This window comes from Eriocheir sinensis, chromosome 64, assembly GCF_024679095.1.
Source record: "Eriocheir sinensis breed Jianghai 21 chromosome 64, ASM2467909v1, whole genome shotgun sequence".
Taxonomy (NCBI): domain Eukaryota; kingdom Metazoa; phylum Arthropoda; class Malacostraca; order Decapoda; family Varunidae; genus Eriocheir; species Eriocheir sinensis.
Genome location: NC_066572.1, coordinates 3,549,422 through 3,573,022, shown reverse-complemented (window position 1 = coordinate 3,573,022; position 23,601 = coordinate 3,549,422). Strand labels below are relative to the sequence as shown.

At 38.2% G+C, this 23,601-nt stretch overlaps 1 protein-coding gene across 1 annotated transcript; it reads left to right on the top strand.

The window, feature by feature from the left end:
• Positions 1 to 117: 117 nt before the first annotated feature.
• LOC126987309 (galactosylceramide sulfotransferase-like) lies at positions 118 to 22,974 on the top strand. The gene is made up of 4 exons (XM_050844231.1): positions 118 to 254; positions 6,704 to 6,825; positions 19,952 to 20,066; positions 22,817 to 22,974. Exons 1-4 carry the CDS (start codon positions 165 to 167, stop codon positions 22,916 to 22,918), a joined length of 429 nt encoding a protein of 142 aa, XP_050700188.1. The 5' UTR covers positions 118 to 164; the 3' UTR covers positions 22,919 to 22,974.
• Positions 22,975 to 23,601: the final 627 nt, after the last annotated feature.

Genomic DNA, 23,601 nt, shown 5'->3' with positions numbered 1-23,601 from the left:
TTATAATGTACTTGATATATTTAGACTAGTAGTGTTTCGACGCATATTGAATTGCAATTAGGCAAATCTGTGTTATGGATTTCTCGCGCCTCGCTGCGGGGGTGGTTGGCAGCGGAGTCGAGGTTTATGGGAGGTTCAGCCATTCCGTGACTAGGCTCTGTGCCATGCGTGTCTGTCAGCCACCGAGGAAGCGCTACTCTGGAGGGAAGCCGCTGGGTGTTTGGTGTCCAGTGAAAGGCTATGAGAGGCAACGTGTGAGTATTGAATTTTGTTAACCGCGAATGTGTTAACCCGTCCGCTGCGATTGTCAGGGATTTGGCTTTCCCTGGTAGCCTGATAACATATAGTCCCATGTCTTTCTCTGCCTCTGTGGTGGATAGTGGAGTGTTTCCCATGTGGTATTGGTGTGCTGGATATCCCTCCCAAGGTGCAGGAGTTTACATTTTGCTTCATTGAATTGTAGCAGACACTTTTTGTTTTTTGGAGTAGAAATTGTATGAAAAAATATATATAAAAGAACCGTGAACTGTTTGACGTGAGAGAAATTGACAGGGTTTAAATATATTACGATCGATGCGTTAGTAATTTGTAAGAAAACTAAAGTAAAAAGTAAATGAAAGGAATAATTGTACAAAAAGGTGTGATTGAATGGATGGAGTAAATAATATTGGCAGTACAAGAGTCTTAGAAATGTGTTAGCAGGGAATGTTGGACGAAAATTGGAGTAGAAATTGTATGAAAAAATATATATAAAAGAACCGTGAACTGTTTGACGTGAGAGAAATTGACAGGGTTTAAATATTAGGATCGCTGCGTTAGTAATTTGTAAGAAACAGGAGTAAAAAGTAAATGGAAAGAGTAATTGTTAAAAAAAGATGTGATTGAATGACTGGAGTAAATAATATTGGCAGTACAAGAATCTTAGAAATGTGTTAAAAGAGAATGTTGGACGAAAATTGGAGTAGAAATTGTATGAAAAAATATATATAAAAGAACCGTGAACTGTTTGACGTGAGAGAAACTGACAGGGTTGAAATATTACAATCGCTGCGTTAGTAATTTATAACAAAACTGAAGTATAAAGTAAATGAAAAGACCAATTGTTAAAAAAGGTGTGACTGAATGAATGGAGTAAATAATAGAATGAAATCGTATTGGCAGTACAAGAATCTTAGGAAAGTGTTAGTAGATAATGTTGTATAAAAAAAAACGAATAGAAATTGTATGAAAAAAAAATAGAGAAAAAATTGAAGTGTTTGACGTGAAGAAAAATTGATCGGTAGAAATGTTATGATCGCTACGTTAGTGATTTGTACAGAACCTTGAGTAAAAAAAGTGAATGAAAAGAGTAATTGTACGATAAAGTGTGATTGAATGGACGTAAAAATGAATAGGAAAGGCGTTTGTATTTATAGTGACGCGAAAGAATGAAATATTAGGCTATATTTTACATTTTACTCTTGAACAAATAAAACCCAAAACAGTTATATTATTTTAAAGGGTTTATTCAAATACACCTTTCCTATATCTCTATACAGAGTTCCAATGGATTTTTTCTTTATTTTATTTTATTATTATTTATTTTATTTATTTATTTATTTATTTTACTTTTCGCTACCAAGAACTTGAATATATGAAGCTTGACATATCTATACAACTAATTTCGGGCAGTTTATCTTTGTTGCATAGAAACAGCTTCTGAAGACAATAAAATAAAAGTATAAACAATGAACAGAAGACCAGTGAACAGTTAATTAGAAGCGATGTAAACAATAGATAAGGAAATGTTAATTGTCTCGTGAATAACCTGCAGGAAAAAAGGAAGGAAAATTGCACGTGAAATACCTTGTTCAAATAGTTAAATAGAAAAGGGGTTTGAAGAATTGTTATAAAAAATGAAAAAAATGTTGAATTTATTGAAAAGGACATACGAAAAAGTAGACAAAACGAAACAATATCAAAAACTACTTGCACGGATATATATTGAGAGCTTCTTAAAAGTGACTTACAATAAAATTAAAGAAAGGTTCCATAGGCGATAACTTCTGTAAATTTGAACATGGAAAAAGAGTTTGAAGAATTTGGAAAAGTAACTTGAAAAAAACGAAGGAAAAGTTACATATGAAATACCTTGTTCAAAGAGTTAAGGAGAAAAGGCTTTGAAGAATTGCAATATGAAATAAAAAATAAAAAAATAAAAATACATTGTAAAGGACATACGAAAAAGTAGACAAAACGAAACAATATCAAAAACTACTTGCACGGATATATATTGATATTCATTAAAGTGACTTACAAAAAAAATAAAGAAAGGTTCCATAGGCGATAACTTGTGTAAATTTGAACGTGAAAAAAAAGAGGTTGAAAGATTTTGAAAAGTAGCTTGAAAAAAACGAAGGAAACGTTACATATGAAATACCTTGTTCAAATAGACAGTAAACTAGAAAAGGCTTTGATGAATCGCAATAGATAATGAAAAAAAAGTTGAAAAAATATATTGAAAAGAACGTACGAAGCAGTAAATAAATAGTACCAGAAATCAAGGAAAATCGAGTAGAGGGAACTTACGAAAAAATGAAAATGGTATCACCACCACCACCACCACCACCACCACCACCTCTACCACCACCTCCACCACCTTAAATACATAACCAATCCATCCATCTCCATTACAATCACCACCACGGCAAACCACTCCATCACCACCACCTCCACCTCCTCCACCACCACCACGAAAGTTACCTCGTACCAAACATGTAAGAAACTTGTATTAGAATAGTTTGTGAAAGAGAAAATAACGGAAAACTTAAAGGAAAGTAAGTTAGTACCAGAAATCAATTAAAAACGATGCCGGAAGTAACTTGGCCTCCTAAAAAGTAAGGAAAACTGTTTTGGAATAGATTTTGATAGACGAATTTCAAGGGAGACTTAACCAAATGTAACCTCGTCTCCAACATTGAAAGAAAACAATAATCTAATTAACTTGGTACCCTGAATATATAGGAAAATATTAGAAGTAGTTATGAAAGAGGAGCTTAAGGGAAGACTGTATTAGAATAGTTTGGGAAAGAGGAATTTAAGGGGAAACTGAACCAAATGTAACCTCATCCTCAACATTGAAAGAAAACAATCATCTAATTAACTCGGTACCTTGAATATATAGGAGAATATTAGTAGAAGTTATGAAAGAGAAATTTAAGGAAGACTGTTTTAGAATAGCTTGAGAAAGAGGAATTTAAGGGGAAAATGAACCAAATATAACCGTCTCCAACATTGAAAGAAAGAAAAATCATCTAAGTAACTTGGTACCCTGAATATATAGGAAAATATTAGTAGTAGAAGAAGACGGTATTAGAATAGTTTGAGAGGAAGGAATTTAAGGGGAAACTGAACCAAATGTAACCTCGTCTCCAACTTTGAAAGAAAACAACAATCTAATTAACTTGGTACCTTGAATATATAGGAAAATATTAGTAGTAGTAGAAGACGATATTAGAATAGTTTGGGAAAGAGGAATTTAAGGGGGAACCGAACCAAATGTAACCTCGTCTCCAACATTGAAAGAAAACAATCATCTAACTAACTCGGTACCTTGAATATATAGGAGAATATTAGTAGTAGTTATGAAAGAGAAATTTAAGGAAGACTGTTTTAGAATAGCTTATAAAGAGGAATTTAAGGGGGATCCGAACCAAATGTAACCTCGTCTCCAACATTGAAAGAAAACAATCATCTAAATACCTCGGCACCTTGAATATATAGGAGAATATTAGTAGTAGTTATGAAAGAGGAATTTAAGGGGAAACTAAATCAGAAGTAACCTCGAACCCAGCAAAGGAAAATCTGCATACATAACTAACTAACTAACTCACGCTGCACGAGAAATCCACAATATGATTTACCTGTTGAGACTCAGGTGCGCGGCAGTTTAATTAGCCGAGTGTACCTGTGTCTGGGGCTCTGTAAAACACCTGGACGCCAGCTCAGGTTATTATCAAGTTTTTTTGTACCTGAGCGCCGTCCAGGTAACAAGGTGGTGATGGTGGTGGTAGTGGTGAAACTGTACAAGTTATGGTGGTGGTGGTGGTGGTGGTGATGATGGAGTGGTGTGCCATTGTGGTGACTGTAATTGAGATGGATGGAATGGTGATGTATTTAACTTGTAGTGGTGATGGTGGTGGTGATGATGATGGTGGTAGTGACAGATATATTAGTAGGAGGAGGAGGAGAAGGAGAAGGAGAAAGAGAAGGAGGAGGAGGAGGAGGAGGAATGATAAAGTAGTAGTAGTAATAGTAGTAGTGGTAGTAGTAGTAGTAGTAGTAGTAGTAGTAGTAGTAGCAGTAGTAGTAGTAGTAGTAGTAGTAGTAGTAGTAGTAGTAGTAGTAGTAGTATTTTATGTTTATTGACGTCATATTAACAGCAATAAAAGTAATAAAAAGAAAAGCAGTAACAGAGAATGTCATTACTACAGTGTTGGCATTGTCGTTCTACTATTGATATCATTGTATGGTGGTGGTGGGGGAGGGGGAGGGTGGTGGTGATGGTGATGGTGGTAGTGTTGCTGGTGGTGGTTTTGGTGGTCCTGGTGATAGTGGTAGTGGTGTTGTTGGTTGTGGTTTTGGTGGTGATGGTGATGGTGGTGGTGGTGATGTTAGTGTTGCTGGTGGTGGTTTTGATGGTGATGGTGGTAGTGGTGGTGATGGTGGTGATGGTTGTGGTTTTGGTGGTGATGGTAGTGGTGGTGATGGTGATGGTGGTAGTGGTGGTGGTGGTGGTGGTGATGACGGGTGGTGTTCTATTTAATACCAAGCACATAATATATTAATCATGCGTGCTTTTTCAGGCCATGTGATAATAGTGACAGGGGTACTGATTTTACGGGCACACCGGTCATGTTTTGAAGGGAGAGAGAGAGAGAGAGAGAGAGAGAGAGAGAGAGAGAGAGAGAGAGAGAGAGGAAGGAGGGAAAGAATGAAATGCCAGGAGGAAGAGGAAGAGGTTGGAGAATGCGAAGGAAGGAGGAAAGGGAGGAGGAGAAGAAGGGAGAAATGGGACGGAGAGAAGGAATGAAATACAAGGAGGAGGAGGAGGAGGAGAATGCGAAGGAAGGAGGGAAGGGAAGGGGTTAAAAGGAGGAAGAGGAATGAGAAGAGGAAGGAAGGGGAAAGAGTGAATGGGGAGGAAGGGAAGGGAGAGAGAGGGGGAAAGGGGAGGAGAGAAGGGGAAATGGGTGTAAAGGAAAGAAGGGAGAGGAGAGAAGCGAGAAAGAAAGGGAGGAGAAAAAAGAAGGAAGGGAGAGAAGAAGCAAAAATAAGGGAAGGAAAAAGTGGAATAGGAGAGAGATTTCAATAATGACAGACAGATAGAGAAGTAGATAGACAGCTAAATAGATAGATAGATAATAGTAGTAGTAGTAGTAGTAGTAGTAGTAGCTGGAGGATATAATATAATCTTGTGGTTACTGATATCATGGTGGTGGTGGTGGTGGTGGTGGTGATGGTGGTGGTGGTAGTGGTGACGTCAGACATGTGGGAACCCAAGCTAGACATTTTTTTTTTTAACACACACACACACACACACACACACACACACACACACACACACGTCGAGAGAGAGAGAGAGAGAGAGAGAGAGAGAGAGAGAGAGAGAGAGAGAGAGAGAGAGAGGAAATAAACTTAGATAGACAGATAAACACACACACACACACACGTCGAGAGAGAGAGAGAGAGAGAGAGAGAGAGAGATATAAAGTTAGATAGACAGATAAACACACACACACACACGTCGAGAGAGAGAGAGAGAGAGAGAGAGAGAGAGAGAGAGAGAGGAAATAAAGACAGATAGACAGATAAACACACACACACACACGTCGAGAGAGAGAGAGAGAGAGAGAGAGAGAGAGAGAGAGAGAGAGAGAGAGAGAGAGAGAGAGAGAGAGAGAGACAGATAGACAGATAAACACACACACACACACACACACACACACGTCGAGAGAGAGAGAGAGAGAGAGAGAGAGAGAGAGAGAGGAAATAAAGACAGATAGACAGATAAACACACACACACACACACACACACACACACACACACACGTAGAGAGAGAGAGAGAGAGAGAGAGAGAGAGAGAGAGAGAGAGAGAGAGAGAGAGATTTGATGACAGAGAGGCAGATGTGTGTGTGTGTGTGTGTGTGTGTGTGTGAGAGAGAGAGAGAGAGAGAGAGAGAGAGAGAGAGAGAGAGAGAGAGAGAGAGAGAGAGAGAGAGAGAGAGAGAGATGATTTATACACAGAAACACAGAGAGAGAGAGAGAGAGAGAGAGAGAGAGAGAGAGAGAGAGAGAGAGAGAGAGAGAGAGAGAGAGAGACAGAGAGAGAGAGAGAGAGAGAGAGAGAGAGAGAGAGAGAGAGAGAGAGAGAGAGAGAGTCATATTCATAGCCGTCAGCGCAAGTGATGAGACACACACACACACACACACACACACACACACACACTCTACTACTTCTCGTTTGCAAAATTAATCAATTCAGTGGAATGTCTTTTATGAGTGTGTGTGTGTGTGTGTGTGTGTGTGTGTGTGTGTGTGTGTGATTCAAGCTCCGTGTACGCGAGATATCAGTCTATGTACGTTTTTAGATGCTTATGTGCGTATGGAAATTTTTATGTACGTATGGAGATGCTCATGTACGTTTTTCTGTGTACGTTTTAGGGTGTGTACACGAGGCGCCTCAAGACGGTCGTGGGGTCCCTGGTGGTGGTGATGGTGGTGACGGTTCTCATGTACACCCCCGCCACGCACACAGCCTTCACGTACACGACCGCGCAGCTAAGGTACGTACACACACACACACACACACACACACACACACACACACATGATTTTTTTTTTTTCGGTTTTTTTTCCTCCATTATTTTTAAACGATCTATTTTTTTTCTCTCTCTCTCTCTCTCTCTCTCTCTCTCTCTCCATTCTTATTTTCCTTTTTTTCCTTATTTTTTTTTTACTTTTTCTTCCTTTTTATTTTTTTCTGCATCATTTTTTTTTATTTTTTTATCATCTATTTTCTCTCACTATCTATCTATCTATCTATCTATCTCGTTTACATAATATTCTTTCTTCTTTTCCTTTCTCTTTTCCTTCATTTTTTTCTTATTTCATTTCATATCTTAATTTTCTTTCCTGTCATTTTTTTCTTCTTTTTTTTGTTTCCTATTCTGTCTGTCTATTAATCTCTCTCTCTCTCTCTCTCTCTCTCTCTCTCTCTCTCTCTCTCTCTCTCTCTCTCTCTCTCTCTCTCTCTCTCTCTCTCTCTCTCTCTCTCTCTCTCTCTCTCTCTCTCTCGCGTGCGCGCCACCGTTGCACAAATCACTAGCGTTTTTCCTATTTCCTGCTATTTTCCTTTTATTTTCCTTCCTCACGACCACAAAGAAGAAGGTTACCGCCCCCCTCCCCCTCCCCCCCTCCGTGACCTCATCTGACCTCACCTGGACCGCCCTCGTGACGTAATTTACCTGACCTCTGTAATGATGGTGATTGTGGCGGTGGTGGTGTGTGTGTGTGTGTGTGTGTGTGTGTGTGTGTGTTTCAGATGGGTGTAATTCTTGACCACATAAAAACGTAAGGAGTCTGCAAGAGGCCGGTAGGTCTATGCAAGGCAGCTCCTGTGAACCTAACCCCACCTAACCTCACTATCCATGAACTTATCCAACCTCTTCTTGAATGTGGCACTCACTCACCACACCAGGCCTGTTCCACTCATCCACCACACTCATCCACCACTCTGTTAGTATTGGCTCCTCACCACATGAGCCTGCCAGGCCATTCCACCACTCTGTTTGTAAGCCAATTCTTGCCCATGTCCTTGTAGACTGAATTTATCCAACTTTAGACTCAAACAAGGATATAGGCAAGAACTGGTTTACTAACAGAGTGGTGGATGAGTGGGACAGGCCTGGCAGTCATGTGGTGCCAATACCAGTGGTGGATGAGTGGAACAGGCCTGGCAGTCATGTGGTGAGGAGTGCCAATGAGTGAACAGGCCTCGCAGTCATGTGGTGAGTGAGTGCCAATACTAACAGAGTGGTGGATGAGTGGAACAGGCCTGGCAGTCATGTGGTGAGCGAGCGCCAATACTAACAGAGTGGTGGATGAGTGGAACAGGCCTGGCAGTCATGTGGTGAGTGAGTGCCAATACTAACAGAGTGGTGGATGAGTGGAACAGGCCTGGCAGTCATGTGGTGAGTGAGTGCCAATACTAACAGAGTGGTGGATGAGTGGAACAGGCCTGGCAGTCATGTGGTGAATGAGTGCCAGTACTAACAGAGTGGTGGATGAGTGGAACAGGCCTGGCAGTCATGTGGTGAGTGAGTGCCAATACTAACAGAGTGGTGGATGAGTGGAACAGGCCTGGCAGTCATGTGGTGAGGAGTGCCAATACTAACAGAGTGGTGGGTGAGTGGAACAGGCCTGGCAGTCATGTGGTGAGGAGTGCCAATACTAACAGAGTGGTGGATGAGTGGAACAGGCCTGGCAGTCATGTGGTGAGTGAGTGCCAATACTAACAGAGTGGTGGATGAGTGGAACAGGCCTGGCAGTCATGTGGTGAGTGAGTGCCAATACTAACAGAGTGGTGGTGGATGAGTGGAACAGGCCTGGCAGTCATGTGGTGAGTGAGTGCCAATACTAACAGAGTGGTGGATGAGTGGAACAGGCCTGGCAGTCATGTGGTGAGTGAGTGCCAATACTAACAGAGTGGTGGATGAGTGGAACAGGCCTGGCAGTCATGTGGTGAGTGAGTGCCAATACTAACAGAGTGGTGGATGAGTGGAACAGGCCTGGCAGTCATGTGGTGAGTGAGTGCCAATACTAACAGAGGGTGGATGAGTAAACAACTGGCAGTCATGTGGTGAGGAGTGCCAATATCGTTTCAGGTGGTGGATTAGTGGAACAGGTATCGTTTCTAGGCGTGGGAAGATTAGGGTAGCTTCCTTGGTGTTGAAGAAGATATTAGGTCGACAGAGGCAGGATAGAGAACCAAGATCCCTCCATCGATTTAGGGTTCCTGTGTTCTGCCCTCCCATCATTCTTTGGTCACGCGGGGAGCCATTATGCAGGTCTTAAGGTCTTCCCTCTACCCGCAGCGCCTCCTCTTCTTCTTCTTCTTCTTCTTCTTCTTCTTCCTTTTCTTTGGTCTGTATTAATGTTTGGTTCTGTCTTGCTCTACAATCTTCCATTCCTTCCTTTCTTTCTTTCATTCCTTTTCTTTTTCTTCGTTTCCTTCTTTCTTTTCCTTCTTTTCTCAACCTGCAATGCTCCTTCTTCTCCTTCTTCTTCTGTTTCTTTCTTTTTTCTTCTTCATATTCTTCTTTTCTTCTTTCTACCTCCAACGCTTCTTCTTCCTCTTCTTCTTCTTCTTCTTCTTCTTCTTCTAACACAATATAGTCTTCTTCACTTATCTCCTAATCACCATTTTTATTCCTCTTTCTTTCATCCTGTTTCGCCTCATCTAACACTGATTCAAATCCTCTATACATTCAAATAACTTATAGATTCGGATACCTTATACATCTGTTCATGGTATTTATAATTATCTTCTTTCTTTTCTTCCTATTCCCTATTCGTTAAGTTTCTATTATGTTATTCTATTCTCCCTTTTCTCTATTCCTCCTATTCTCTTTCTCTTCATTCTCGGTTTCTTTCTTTCCTCTTCTTCTTTGCCTTCTTCATATCTTCCATTCTCTCTTTCTTCTAGTCCCCTTTCGCTCGTTATTTTCATTCTTCTTCATTCTTCTTCTTTATTATCTTTCATTCTCTCATTCCCTTTCTTTATCACTTTCTTCTTTACTTCCTCGTTTATCTTCCATTCTCTCGATCTCCAATTATCTTACGTTCTTCATCTCTTTTCCTTTTTTTTTCATTCTTCGTTATTTCTTATCTTTATTTTCTCTTCTTCACATTCTCCTTTATCTTTCAGTCTCTCATGCTTCCTCTCCTTTCCTTCATTTCTTTCCTTCGTCCACTTTCAAGTTCTTCCACCTCATCCTCCACTCCTGTTTTCATTCCTCTTCATTCTCCTTTCTTTAACATTCTTCCTATTCTTCTTTCCATTCTCTCATGTTCCAATTCTCTGTCCCTTCCTTTCTATCCTTCGTCCACTTACAAACTCTTCCACCTCATCTTCCACTCCTTTAATCCATTCCTCTTTTCTCCACTTCATTCTATTCATTCTTCAGTTATCTTTGTTATTCACTGTTTTTCTATCTTTTCTTTCTTTCTTTCTTTCGTTTTGTCCAATTATCTGATTTTCCTTCTTCTTTTTATACGTCCTAAGCTCGTATTATCTCATTCTCTTTCTATTCTCTTTCTTCTCTCCTCTATTCTCTCTTCTTCTCTATTTTCTAAGCTTCTATTCCTGTGTTTTGACCTTGATTTCCCTTTGTTCATTCTTATTTCCCATTCTCTCCTTCTCCTTCTCTTACGTTCATTTTTCTTATTTCTTGGTATTCTCTTCTTTACATTCTTCCATCTCTTCCATTCTCTAATATTCCAGTCCTCTTACGTTCATCATTTCTATTCCATTTCCCTTTTTCTCTTTATTTCTTTTCTTTATTTCCTCGTGACCTTTCCATCATTACAGCATTGCCATTTCCCTTACAACTCGTGACCTTTCCAGCTTTACAGTATTGCCATTTCCCTTACAACTCGTGACCTTTCCAGCTTTACAGTATTGCCATTTCCGTATATCTCCTTGGCTTGTATTTTCTCTCGTGCGACTAACTCTTCTAAACGCATCAACACTTTACATCACTCAATGTTTACCCCATTTTCATATCATTTACAAGTGTTCTCTATCGTTTTCTTCCACTGTTTCCAAATTTCTTACTGTTCAACTATTTCCTGATGGTATAAAACATCGTGGATATTTTATTTTAGCGTAAGGAACTTTCTATAATATAATGTCCGTCTGTCCTTCTTACTATGACGCTCAAACCTTTTTTTCTCATGTCACGTTGAAATTTGAACTCATCTATAAGTTAAAAAGCTTCACCATATAACTGATTTTCTTTTGTTCATCATTATTTTATCACAAGGAACGTTCAGTAATATGCACAGGGGTATCAGTCCACCAAAAACATTATCTCGTCTATCAGTTCCACATTCATTTCTGTCACTCCTTCACCATTTAACTTTGATTTTCTTTTGTTTATCATTATTTTATCCCAAGGAACGTTCAGTAATATGCAAGTTCGCCCTTCACTCCACCAAAAACATTATCTCGTCTATCAGTTCCACATTCATTTCTGTCACTCCTCTACAATTTAAAAAGCTTCACCATTTAACTTTGATTTTCTTTTGTTTATCATTATTTTATCCCAAGGAACGTTCAGTAATATGCAAGTTCGCCCTTCACTCCACCAAAAACATTATCTCGTCTATCAGTTCCACATTCATTTCTGTCACTCCTCTACAATTTAAAAAGCTTCACCATTTAACTTTGATTTTCTTTTGTTCATCATTATTTTATCTCAAGGAACGTTCAGTAATATGCAAGTTCGTCCTTCACTCCACCAAAAACATTATCTCGTCTATCAGTTCCACATTCATTTCTGTCACTCCTTCACCATTTAACTTTGATTTTCTTTTGTTTATCATTATTTTATCCCAAGGAACGTTCAGTAATATGCAAGTTCGTCCTTCAATCCACCAAAACATTATCGCGTCTAACACTTGCACGTTCAAATTCTAACTCCTTTACCACTTAAGAGCTCGATCATTTAGCATTCAAGAGTTCCATCCTGCCCCTTCCTCCCTTCCTTCCTTCCTCACTTCTAGCTAAGCCGTCAGCTCCCATAGAGAAACACGTATTGCAGCTTCACGTGACGTCTGGTGAGAAGCGATTCATAACACTGCCTCTTCTTCTTCTTCTTCTTCTTCTTCTTCTTCTTGATACGTTTCTTTGGCTCCCTTGTCCTTTATTTATAAGTAGATAAGTAGATTTGATCAATGATTTTACACCATTTTTGTTTGTTTTTTGTCTTGTCTTCGTTTTTCTTCTTTTGTTTGCTTGTATTTGCTTATTTTTTCCTGTTTGCTCTATTTTTTTTTTATTTTCGTTCGTTTCATTTTGTTTTATTTTGTTTTTGTTTTTTGTAAGTTTATTTTCGCTTACTTTTGTTTTTTCTTTTTCTTCTTTTCATATCTACGTGTTTTTTTTTTTGTTGTTGTTTTTTTGTTTTTGTTTTTTTCGTTCTGCGTCTTTCCTTATTTTGTTATATTTTACGTTTTTTTGTAAGTTTATTTTCGCTTACTTTTATTTTTCTTTATCTTCTTCCATTATTTACTTAACTTCATGACCTGTTTTTATATTTTTCCTCATTTTTTCTATTTATTTCCGTTCATTCTCATGTTTTCTCTCTTTCTCTTTTCTTCTTTCCTTCCAAAGCCTCCCTATTTATACTTATTCCTTTATTTCTTTGTTACTTTTTCTGTTTATCATATTTTTTCTTATTTTTTGTTTATTTTCGTTCTTTCTCATGTTTTCTTTTTTTCCTCTTTTCTTCCTTGGTCCCCCTTTTCCTTATTCCTTTCATTATTCATTTTCGTTTATTCCCACATTTTACTTCCTCTTCATTTATTTCTTCCTTTCCTTCATTCTTTATCTTTCTATTCCCATTTCTCACTCTTTGTCTCTTCCCTAGTTTTCCTCTCGTTTATTTCTTTATCTTTCCTTCTCTTTCCTTTATTCCCAAGTTTTCCTTTTACTCTTTTCATTTCCTTTATTTCCCTTTCCTTTCTTTATTTCCATCTTTCTTTTTCTCTTCCTTAACTAGCCTCTAACTCCCTTCCTTCTTTCTTTATCTTTCTATTTCCATCTCTCATTCACTTTCCTCCATTATTTTCCTCTCCCTTCTTTCATAAACTTTCCTTCCCTTCATTCCCATCTTTCCCTATCTCTCCCTTCACATACTAAACCATTATTCACTATCTCTCCTTTCATTCTTTCTCTATCGTTCCACTCCCATCTCTAACTCTTCTATTCCCTTCCCTTTATACTCCGTTCAAACTAACTTGGCGTAGAAGCCCCGCCCACCGCTCCAGTATCCACCAATCACGTGCGGGCTTGAGGTTTTGGGGGCGGAGTCACAAGCGGTTCACGAGAGACGGTCCGCCCTTCATATGTACTTCGTTTTCTGTTGGCATTTTCAGGACCTACTATGGCATTCTCAGAGCCTTTCAATTTTGTATGTGTGATATTTAGCTGATATTTGGTTCCTAGTCCGTGTGTGTGTGTGTGTGTGTGTGTGTGTGTGTGTGTGTGTGTGTGTGTGTGTGTGTGTGTGTGTGTGTGTGTGTGTGTGTGTGTGTGTGTGTGTGTGTGTGTTGGTAGTGTTACGTAAATGAGACTATTCAATTATATAACAAAACACTTATGATAGATTACACTGATATTGTACACGCTCTCTCTCTCTCTCTCTCTCTCTCTCTCTCTCTCTCTCTCTCTCTCTCTCTCTCTCTCTCTCTCTCTCTCTCTCTCTCTCTCGTGACATTTTCCCTTCCTCTATTTTTTACTAACATTCTATATTTACGCCGTCAGTTCATTCACTTCTATTCCGTTTTCTTTTTTCCTTTTAAGTCTTTTTTTCATCTCTATTCATTTATTTCTCTATTCATTATTTATTTCTTCGTTTATAAGTTGTTATCATCATTATTCTTTCATCCCTGTGCTGTCCAAATCCATTATGCAAGAGTTAACCAGCATCTTCACTCTTTCATCCCTGTGCTGTCCAAATCCCTTATGCAAGAGTTAACCAGCATCTTCACTCTTTCATCCCTATACTGTCCAAATCCCTTATGCAAGAGTTAACCAGCATCTTTACTCTTTCATCCCTGTGCTGTCCAAATCCCTTATGCAAGAGTTAACCAGCATCTTCACTCTTTCATCCTTGTACTGCCCAAATCCAGTATGCAAGAGTTAACCAGCATCTTCACTCTTTCATCCCTATACTGTCCAAATCCCTTATGCAAGAGTTAACCAGCATCTTCACTCTTTCATCCCTGTACTGTCCAAATCCCTTATGCAAGAGTTCCATCTTCACTCTTTCATCCCTGTACTGTCCAAATCCCTTATGCAAGAGTTAACCAGCATCTTCACTCTTTCATCCCTATACTGTCCAAATCCCTTATGCAAGAGTTAACCAGCATCTTCACTCTTTCATCCCTATACTGTCCAAATCCCTTATGCACGAGTTAACCAGCATCTTCACTCTTTCATCCCTGTGCTGTCCAAATCCCTTCTGCAAGAGTTATCCGGCATCTTCATTCTTTCATCCCTGCGCTGTCCAAATCCCTTCTGCAAGAGTTATCCGGCATCTTCATTCTTTCATCCCTGCGCTGTCCAAATCCCTTCTGCAAGAGTTATCCGGCATCTTCATTCTTTCATCCTTATACTGTCCAATTCCCTTATACAAGAGTTAACCAGCATCTTCATTCTTTCATCCTTATACTGTCCAATTCCCTTATACAAGAGTTAACCAGCATCTTCATTCTTTCATCCTTATACTGTCCAATTCCCTTATACAAGAGTTAACCAGCATCTCCACTCTTCCATCCCTTTCACTGGTAAACTCTGCAACAGCCTTCCTTTATCTGTATTTCCTCCTGCCTATGACTTGAACGCTTTCCAGAGGGGGATATTAAGACAACCTCTCCACCCGAAATTGACCTCTCATTTGGCTACTCTGTTACCTATTTGCTGGAGCCCTTGAACCCTTGAACTTTATACTTTCCTGTGAAAATTATACTCTTCTCTGTTAATCTGTATCTATATCTTATCTCACTGTTGGTAACAATTCAACTATCATCTTCTGGAAAGGCGAAGGGTGCGAGGAGACTTGATCGACGTCTATAAATTGATGAAGAGCTTTAATAAGGGTGATGTTAATAAGGTTCTGTTGGTAAGAGAACCGGGTAGGACACGCAGTAATGGGTTTGAGTAGGATAAATTCAGATTCAATAGGGACATAGGCAAGAATTGGCTCACTAACAGAGTGGTGGATGAGTGGAACAGGCCTGGCAGTCATGTGGTGAGTGAGTGCCAATACTAACAGAGTGGTGGATGAGTGGAACAGGCCTGGCAGTCATGTGGTGAGAGAGTGCCAATACTAACAGAGTGGTGGATGAGTGGAACAGGCCTGGCAGTCATGTGGTGAGTGAGTGCCAATACTAACAGAGTGGTGGATGAGTGGAACAGGCCTGGCTGTCATGTGGTCATGTGGTGAGTGAGTGCCAATACTAACAGAGTGGTGGATGAGTGGAACAGGCCTGGCAGTCATGTGGTGAGTGAGTGCCAATACTAACAGAGTGGTGGATGAGTGGAACAGGCCTGGCAGTCATGTGGTGAGTGAGTGCCAATACTAACAGAGTGGTGGATGAGTGGAACAGGCCTGGCAGTCATGTGGTGAGTGAGTGCCAATACGATAGACACATTAAGAATAGATTGGATAAGTTCATGGATAGTGAGGTTAGGTGGGGTTAGGTTCACAGGAGATGCCTTGTATAGACCTACCGGCCTCTTGTAGACTCCTTACGTTCTTATATTCTTATGTTCATACACCAAACACAGACACATTTTATCAACATTCATTTCCCATTTCCACAAACATCGCATCCTTTTGTTGACAAGTTTACCGTTTGAAGTTATTGTGGAGTTTTGCTTGATAATGAAATAGTAATGATAATAATGATAAATAAAATAGGTATACAGACAAATAAATGAATTAATATTTGAAAGCGTTTTGCATTACTTGAAAGAAAAATGCAAACGCGATATTTTTTTTCTTTTCTTTCCTCTTTTCTTTCCTTTTATTTTCCTTTTCATTCATTTTCCTGCCTGTTTTACTTCTTTTTTTTCTTTTTACTTTCCTTCCTTTTTCTTTTCCTTCTTTTTCCTGCTTTTTTTTCTTTTTTTTTTCCTTTTCCTTTTTTCCGGTTTTTCTCCTTCGTTTTTCCTTCTTTCATTTTCCTTTGTCTTTTTCCTTCAATTTTCTTTTTTTTTCATTTTCATTTTCTTTTTTTCTTTTCCTTTTTTCTTTTCATTTTCATTTTCCTTCCTTTTCTTTTTTTCTTTTTTCCCTTTTTCTTTTTTTCCCTTTTTCTTTGATCTTTTCCTTCTTGACTAAAATTTTCCGGGCGTTAGACAAACCGTGGACACACACACACACACACACACACACACACACACACACACACACACACACACAGTTGCCTGTCGTGTATTTTTTAATATATATTTTAAATTGTTTGTTTGTTTGTTTGTTTTTCTTTTCTAAACAAACATGAAACAAACAGGACAATGGACTTCAAGCGGCGGTCTCTCTCTCTCTCTCTCTCTCTCTCTCTCTCTCTCTCTCTCTCTCTCTCTCTCTCTCTCTCTCTCTCTCTCTCTCTCTCTCTCTCTCTCATTATGTCATTTTTTTTGTACTTTTTGTCATTATTTTTGTTGTTGTTTTTGTGTTTACTTAGCGTCTATTTCTGTGTGTGTGTGTGTGTGTGTGTGTGTGTGTGTGTGTGTGTGTGTGACCAAGGTTTGTCTAACGTCCACACACACACACACACACACACACACACACACACGCACTGATGACAAGACTCACAAACAGATTAACGATGTTTTATTTCGCGTGTTTTTTTTATTTATTTTGTTTTGTTTATTTACTCTGTCTGTGTCTGTTAGATGAGAGAGAGAGAGAGAGGGGGGGGGGGGAGAGAAGGAGACACACACACACACACACACACACACACACACACATAATTGTTCAACGAGCGTGTTTTATTTTTTTATTTTAATGTTTGCTCTTCCCTTTCATTCAAGTCCAGGCCATTGTTCATCTCGGCTTGCTGTTGTTGTTGTTGTTGCTGCTGTTGTTGTTGTTGTTCCTTTCTCTTCCCTTTCCTTTTCTTCTTCCTCCTTTTTTCTCCTCTTCTTTATTTTATTCTTTCTCCTTATTCTGATTCTTCGTCTTCTTCCTCCTCTTCCTCTTTCCCTTTGTTTTTCTTTCTTTTCTTCTTCATATTCATCTTTTTCGCCTTTTTCATCTTCTCCTTCCTCTCCTTCTTCTTCTTCTTCTTCTTCTTCTTCTTCTTCTTCTTCTTCTTCTCTTTGGTATCTGTCAAGTCAATTACGATCACCTCATCTTTTTATCTTCTTCTTCTCTTCTCTTATCCTTTTTATTACTTCTACATCCATCACTCTTCTATTATTCTACTCTACTCTCTTCTACTCTATTCTACATCTACTCTCTTCATCTCTTTTGGTGGAGACGATACAGAGCGCCCAACCTCGCGGAAGATGATTTAGCAAGAGAGGAGATATGAAGTTTCCAGTTAAGATTTTGAATTAAGGATAGACCGAGGATGTTGAATAGGGGATAGATGTTTTGATAGTAGTAGTAAGTAGTAGTAGTAGTAGTAGTAGTAGTAGGAAGATGATTTAGCAAGAGAGAAGATATGAAGTTTCCAGTTAAGATTTTGAGTTATGGATAGACCGAGGATGTTTAGTGTAGAAGGTGACAGCTGAATGAAGAATAGGGGATAGATGTTTTAATAGTAGTAGTAATAGTAGTAAGTAGTAGTAGTAGTAGTAGTAGTAGTAGTAGTAGGAAGATGATTTAGCAAGAGAGAAGATATGAAGTTTCCAATTAAGATTTTGAGTTAAGGACAGACCGAGGATGTTTAGTGTCCGTAGAAGGAAGAACAGGGGATAGATGTTTTAATAGTAGTAGTAGTAGTAGTAGTAGTAGTAGTAGATAGCTGAGTGGTATAGCAAAATAGTGGATAGGTGTTTGGAAGATTGCGTCGAGTCTTCAGATGGAGAAATTGATTTTTTGCGGCATTCAAGGTCACCATCGAATCCTATAGTTTTTCATATTCATTTATTTATTTATTATTTACGGATTGATTGATTGATTGACACTTTTTTTTACAACAAAGGAGACAACTCAAGAGCACAGAAAAAGGAAACAATAATAAAATAAAATAAAAAGCCCGCTACTCGCTCCTCCAAAAAAATTAATATATCTATAAGAAATATTTGCTTGTTTTCCTCACCTCCCTCTCCTCAACCTCTCAGTCTGATACCTCATTTTTATCTCTCTCTATCTTACTTTCTATTTCTCTTCTTCTCACCTCTTATCATCTCCTATCTCTGTTCTCTTCATTCATCTCTCTATCTATGTCTTTCTCTTCATTCCTCTCTGTCTAGTTCTCCTTTAAATCCATTCTTTCTATCTATATGAATTCATTTTTCTTATCTTTTTATCTCATTTTCATTCCAATATCTTTTCTTTCCATCCATCTCCTTCCATCTTTATTCATTTCCTTGTGTTTCGTTATTTATTCTCTCTGTCTATCTCCCTTTTTCATCTTCTATCCGTCAACTCTAATTCATTCTATCCCTCTCTCTATCTCCGTCTATTCTCCTCAATCATATTCTCATTCATTTATATTTCTTTATTTGTCCATCCTTCTACTTCTGTTGTTCATCTCTTTGTCTATCTCCTTTTTCTCATCTTCTATTTGTCAACTCTAATTCATTCTGTCTATCCACTTCTATTTCTCATCATCCATTCAACTCTATCTATTTCTTTCATTCATTAGTGTATGTTTCTTCCTATTCTATCCCTTCTATTCCTTTCTATCCTCTCTATCTGTCTCTGTCAACACTAATTCATTCTGTCTATCCACTTCTATTTCTCCTCATTCATTCAACTCTATCCATTTCTTTCATTCATTAGTATTTATTTCTGCCTATTCTATCCCTTCTATTCCCTTCTATTCTCTCTATCTATCTCTATCAATACTAATTCATTCTGTCTATCCCTTTCTATTCCTCCTCATTCATTCAACTCTATCCATTTCTTTCATTCATAAGTATCTATTTCTTCCTATTCTATCCCTTCTATTCCCTTCTATTCTCTCTATCTATCTCTATCAATACTAATTAATTCTGTCTATCCACTTCTATTTCTCCTCATTCATTCAACTCTATCTATTTCTTTCATTCATTAGTATCTGTTTCTTTCTATTCTATCCCTTCTATTCCCTTCTATCCTCTCTATCTATCTCTATCAATACTAATTCATTCTGTCTATCCCTTTCTATTCCTTCTCATTCATTCAACTCTATCCATTTCTTTCATTCATCAGTATTTATTTCTTCCTATTCTATCCCTTCTATTCCCTTCTATCCTCTCTATCTATCTCTATCAATACTAATTCACTCTCTCTATCTTTCTCTCTATCTCCCTTGTATTTCTCTTCATTCATTATCTATTTCTATCTTCTTATTCTACCATTCTATTCCCTTCTATCCTATCTATCTGTCTCTATCAACACTAATTCACTCTCTCTAGCCCTCTCTCTATATCGCCCTTGTATTTCTCCTCAATTATCCATCTCTTTCTATTTCTTTTATTCATACGTATCTCTTTCTTCTTATTCTATCCCTTCTATTCCCTTCTATCCTCTCTATCTGTCTCTGTCAACACTAATTCACTCTTTCTATCCCTCTCTCTCTATCTCCCTTGTATTTCTCCTCATTCATTCAACTCTATCCATTTCTTTCATTCATCAGTATTTATTTCTTCCTATTCTATCCCTTCTATTCCCTTCTATTCTCTCTATCTATCTCTATCAACGCTAATTCACTCTCTCTATCCCTCTCTCTATCTCCCTTGTATTTCTCCTCATTCATTTAACTCTATTTCTTTTATTCATCAGTATGTTTCTTCTTATTCTATCCTTCTATTCCCTTCTATCCTCTCTATCCTTATAACTCTACCTTGCCTTCCCTGTGTTTTTGAGGCAGGATTAGGAATATGATATGTGTGAAGAGTGTGTATATGTATCCTTATAACTCTTTACCTTGTCTTCCCTAATCACCTCTTACCTGTCTGCGCAGCGGGGAGGTAGCGGGCGATGGTGACAGTGACGGTATGCAGACGGAACCTTCGTGCACGCCTTCCAATCACCTGTTTTTCCTCAAGACCCACAAGTGTGCCTCTTCCACCGTCCAGGTATGCGTCGACACCTCCACACACACCTCCACTGACACTAACTCCACTTTTTTGTTTACCTAACCTAACTTGCCTAATCTATCTTACCTAACCTAACTTAACTTACCTCATCTAATTTTATGACTTACCTAACCTAACCTAACTTCCCTAATCTATCTTGCCTAACCTAACTTAACTTACCTCATCTAATTTTATGACTTACCTAACCTAACCTAACTTCCCTAATCTATCTTACCTAACTTAACTTACCTCATCTAATTTTATGACTTATCTAACCTAACCTAACTTCCCTAATCTATCTTACCTAACCTAATTTAACTTACCTAATCTATCTTAGCTAACCTAACCTAACTTACCTAATCTAACTTACCTAACCTAACCTTTTACTAAATAACCTAACTTACTTTAGCCTAAAACTTTTAATCTCTTACCCTAACCTACTTAACTAATCTAATGAACCCATACCTAACCTAACCTAACTTACCTAATCTATCTTAGCTAACTTAACCTAACTTACCTAATCTAACTTACCTAACCTAACCTAACTTACCTAATCTATCTTAGCTAACTTAACCTAATTTGCCTAATCTATCTTACCTAACCTAACTTAACTTACCTAATCTAACTTTATGATTTACCTAACCTTACTTACCTAACCTAACTTACGTATTCTAACTTTATGACATACCTAACATAACATAACTTGCCTAATCTAACTTATCTAATCTATCTTAGCTAACTTAACCTAACTTACCTAATCTACCTTACCTAACCTAACCTAACTTACCTAATCTATCTTAGCTAACTTAACCTAATTTGCCTAATCTATCTTAGCTAACCTAACTTAACTTACCTAATCTAACTTAATGACTTACCTAAACCAACTTACCTAACCTAACTTACCTATTCTAACTTTGACTTACCTAACCTAACCTAACTTGCCTAATCTAACTTACCTAATCTATCTTAGCTAACTTAACCTAACTTACCTAATCTATCTTAGCTAACTTAACCTAACTTACCTAATCTAACTTACCTAACCTAACCTAACTTATCTAATCTATCTTAGCTAACTTAACCTAACTTGCCTAATCTAACTTATCTAATCTATCTTAGCTAACTTAACCTAACTTACCTAATCTAACTTACCTAACCTAACCTAACCTAACTTACCTAATCTATCTTAGCTAACTTAACCTAATTTGCCTAATCTATCTTACCTAACCTAACTTAACTTGCCTAATCTAACTTTATGACTTACCTAACCTAACTTAACTTACTTAATCTATCTTACCTAACCTAACTTAACTTACCTAATCTAACTTCATGACTTATGTAACCTAACTTAACTTGCCTAACCTAACCTAACAACCTCATCACCACCTCCACCACCACCAACACCACTTCCTCCACTTAAACCTCCACTTCCAGTAACACCAGTACCTCCACACACCACCCTCAACACCACCGCTCCACCAACATCTCCACTTACACTAACCTCTCCACTTTTGTTTTATACCGAACTTAATCTACATCTATACCACCTCCACCTCCACCACCTCCACCATTTTTTTTTCTTTACCTTACCTAACCTGACTTACCTAACCTTGCCTATTTCCTTCTCTTTCCTCTTCTTTTGTTTCCTCTTTACTCCTCTTTCTTTTCTTCTTTCTTCTCTTTATTTTTTTATTTTTGCTTATTATTATTTGTCTTTTTCCTCCTGTTTCCTTCTTCTCTTTCCTTTTCTTCTCATTACTTTTCTCCTTTTTCTTCTTCCTCCTCTTTATTTTTTTTATTTCTCCTTTTTCTTATTCTTCGTCTTCTTCCTCCTCTCCCTTTCCTTCTTTTTTCTTTCTTTTCTTCTTCATATTCATCTTTTTCGTCTTTTTCATCTTCTCTTTCCTATTTTTATTTTTATTCCTCTTCTTCTTCTTCTTCATAATTTACCCAACCTAATTTACATTTCCTAACTTTACTTACCTTACCTTACCTAATTTACCTAACTTACCTAACCTAACCTAACTTACCTAACATAATATCTACATTTTTTTCTTTTTTTCTTACACCAGAAGAAAAAGTAAACAAAAAAAAGAAAAAACAAATGAAAAAAAAAGTCCACACCAATTCCACCTTTCCACCTGGCTCCCACCCCCCCCCCCCCCCTACACACACACACACACACACACACACACACACACACACACACACATTCCATTATTTTTAAGCGCGAATTTTATGTTGTATTGACCGGGGTGGAAATTGTCATTGTTTTATTATTATTATTATTATTATTATTATTATTATTATTATTATTATTATTATTGTTGTTGTTGTTGTTGTTGTTGTTATTGTTGTTGTTATTAGTATTATTATAGAATGTAATTAAACAGAACTCTCTCTCTCTCTCTCTCTCTCTCTCTCTCTCTCTCTCTCTCTCTCTCTCTCTCTCTCTCTCTCTCTCTCTCTCTCTCTCTCTCTCTCTCTCTCTCTCTCTCTCTCTCTCTCTCTCCATCTATCTTTCTATCTATTTATCTATCTATCTATCTTATTTTCTTTCCATATTTCTTCCCTTCTTTTTCTTCTTCCTCTTCTTCATCTTCTCTTCTTCCTATCTATCTATCTATCTCCCTATACTCTATCAATCTATCTATCTATCCATCCATCCATCTATCTATCTATCTATCTATCTATGTATCTATCTTTCTAACTATATCGATCTATCTATTTATCTATCGTTATCTACCTTTCAGAACATTCTCTTCCGGTACGGCTACTCCCGGAACCTCACCTTCGCCTTGCCCAGAAGTGGAAATTACCTGGGCCACCCCAAATACTTCAAGGTGGGTCACTAGCAAGGCTCTGGTCACGTGCTGGACTCGCTAACCTGCCCCCCAGCCACCCTTCTAACTTCATGGCATACCTAACCTAACCTAACTTCCCTGATCTATCTTACCTAACCCGCCATTCAGCCATTCAGTCAGTCAGTCAGTCAGTCAGTCAGTCCTTTCAGAGAGAGAGAGAGAGAGAGGCCTATCAATGTTATCAATCTTTTTTTCTTTTTTTTTTCTTTTTTACATTATTGAGCAGACTCATCAACACACACACACACACACACACACACACACACACACACACAGGCCATATAAAGTTTTTTTTTTCTCTTCGTTACGCCAAATTGCTTTTTTTATCATTACTATTTCATTTTACCATCATCGTTTTATCTTCTCTATTGTTGGTTATTATTATTATTATTATTATTATTATTATTATTATTATTATTATTATTATTACGTCTGTTATTTCCATTTTCATCACCACCATCATCACCACCATCACCATCACCACCACCACCACCACCACCACCATCACCACCACCACCACCATCACCACCACCATCACCATCACCACCACCATCACCATCACCACCATCACCACCACCACCACCACCATCACCACCACCACCACCACCATCACCACCACCACCACCATCACCACCACAACCACCACCATCACCACCACCACCATCACCACCATC

Bases quoted from the DNA above. Each gene is read 5' to 3' on its own strand.
- LOC126987309 (XM_050844231.1), top strand. From the start codon at position 165: ATGCGTGTCTGTCAGCCACCGAGGAAGCGCTACTCTGGAGGGAAGCCG. The intron at 6,826-19,951 runs GTACGTACACAC...CTGTCTGCGCAG, and splicing joins TACACGACCGCGCAGCTAAG to CGGGGAGGTAGCGGGCGATG. The intron at 20,067-22,816 runs GTATGCGTCGAC...TCTACCTTTCAG, and splicing joins GTGCCTCTTCCACCGTCCAG to AACATTCTCTTCCGGTACGG.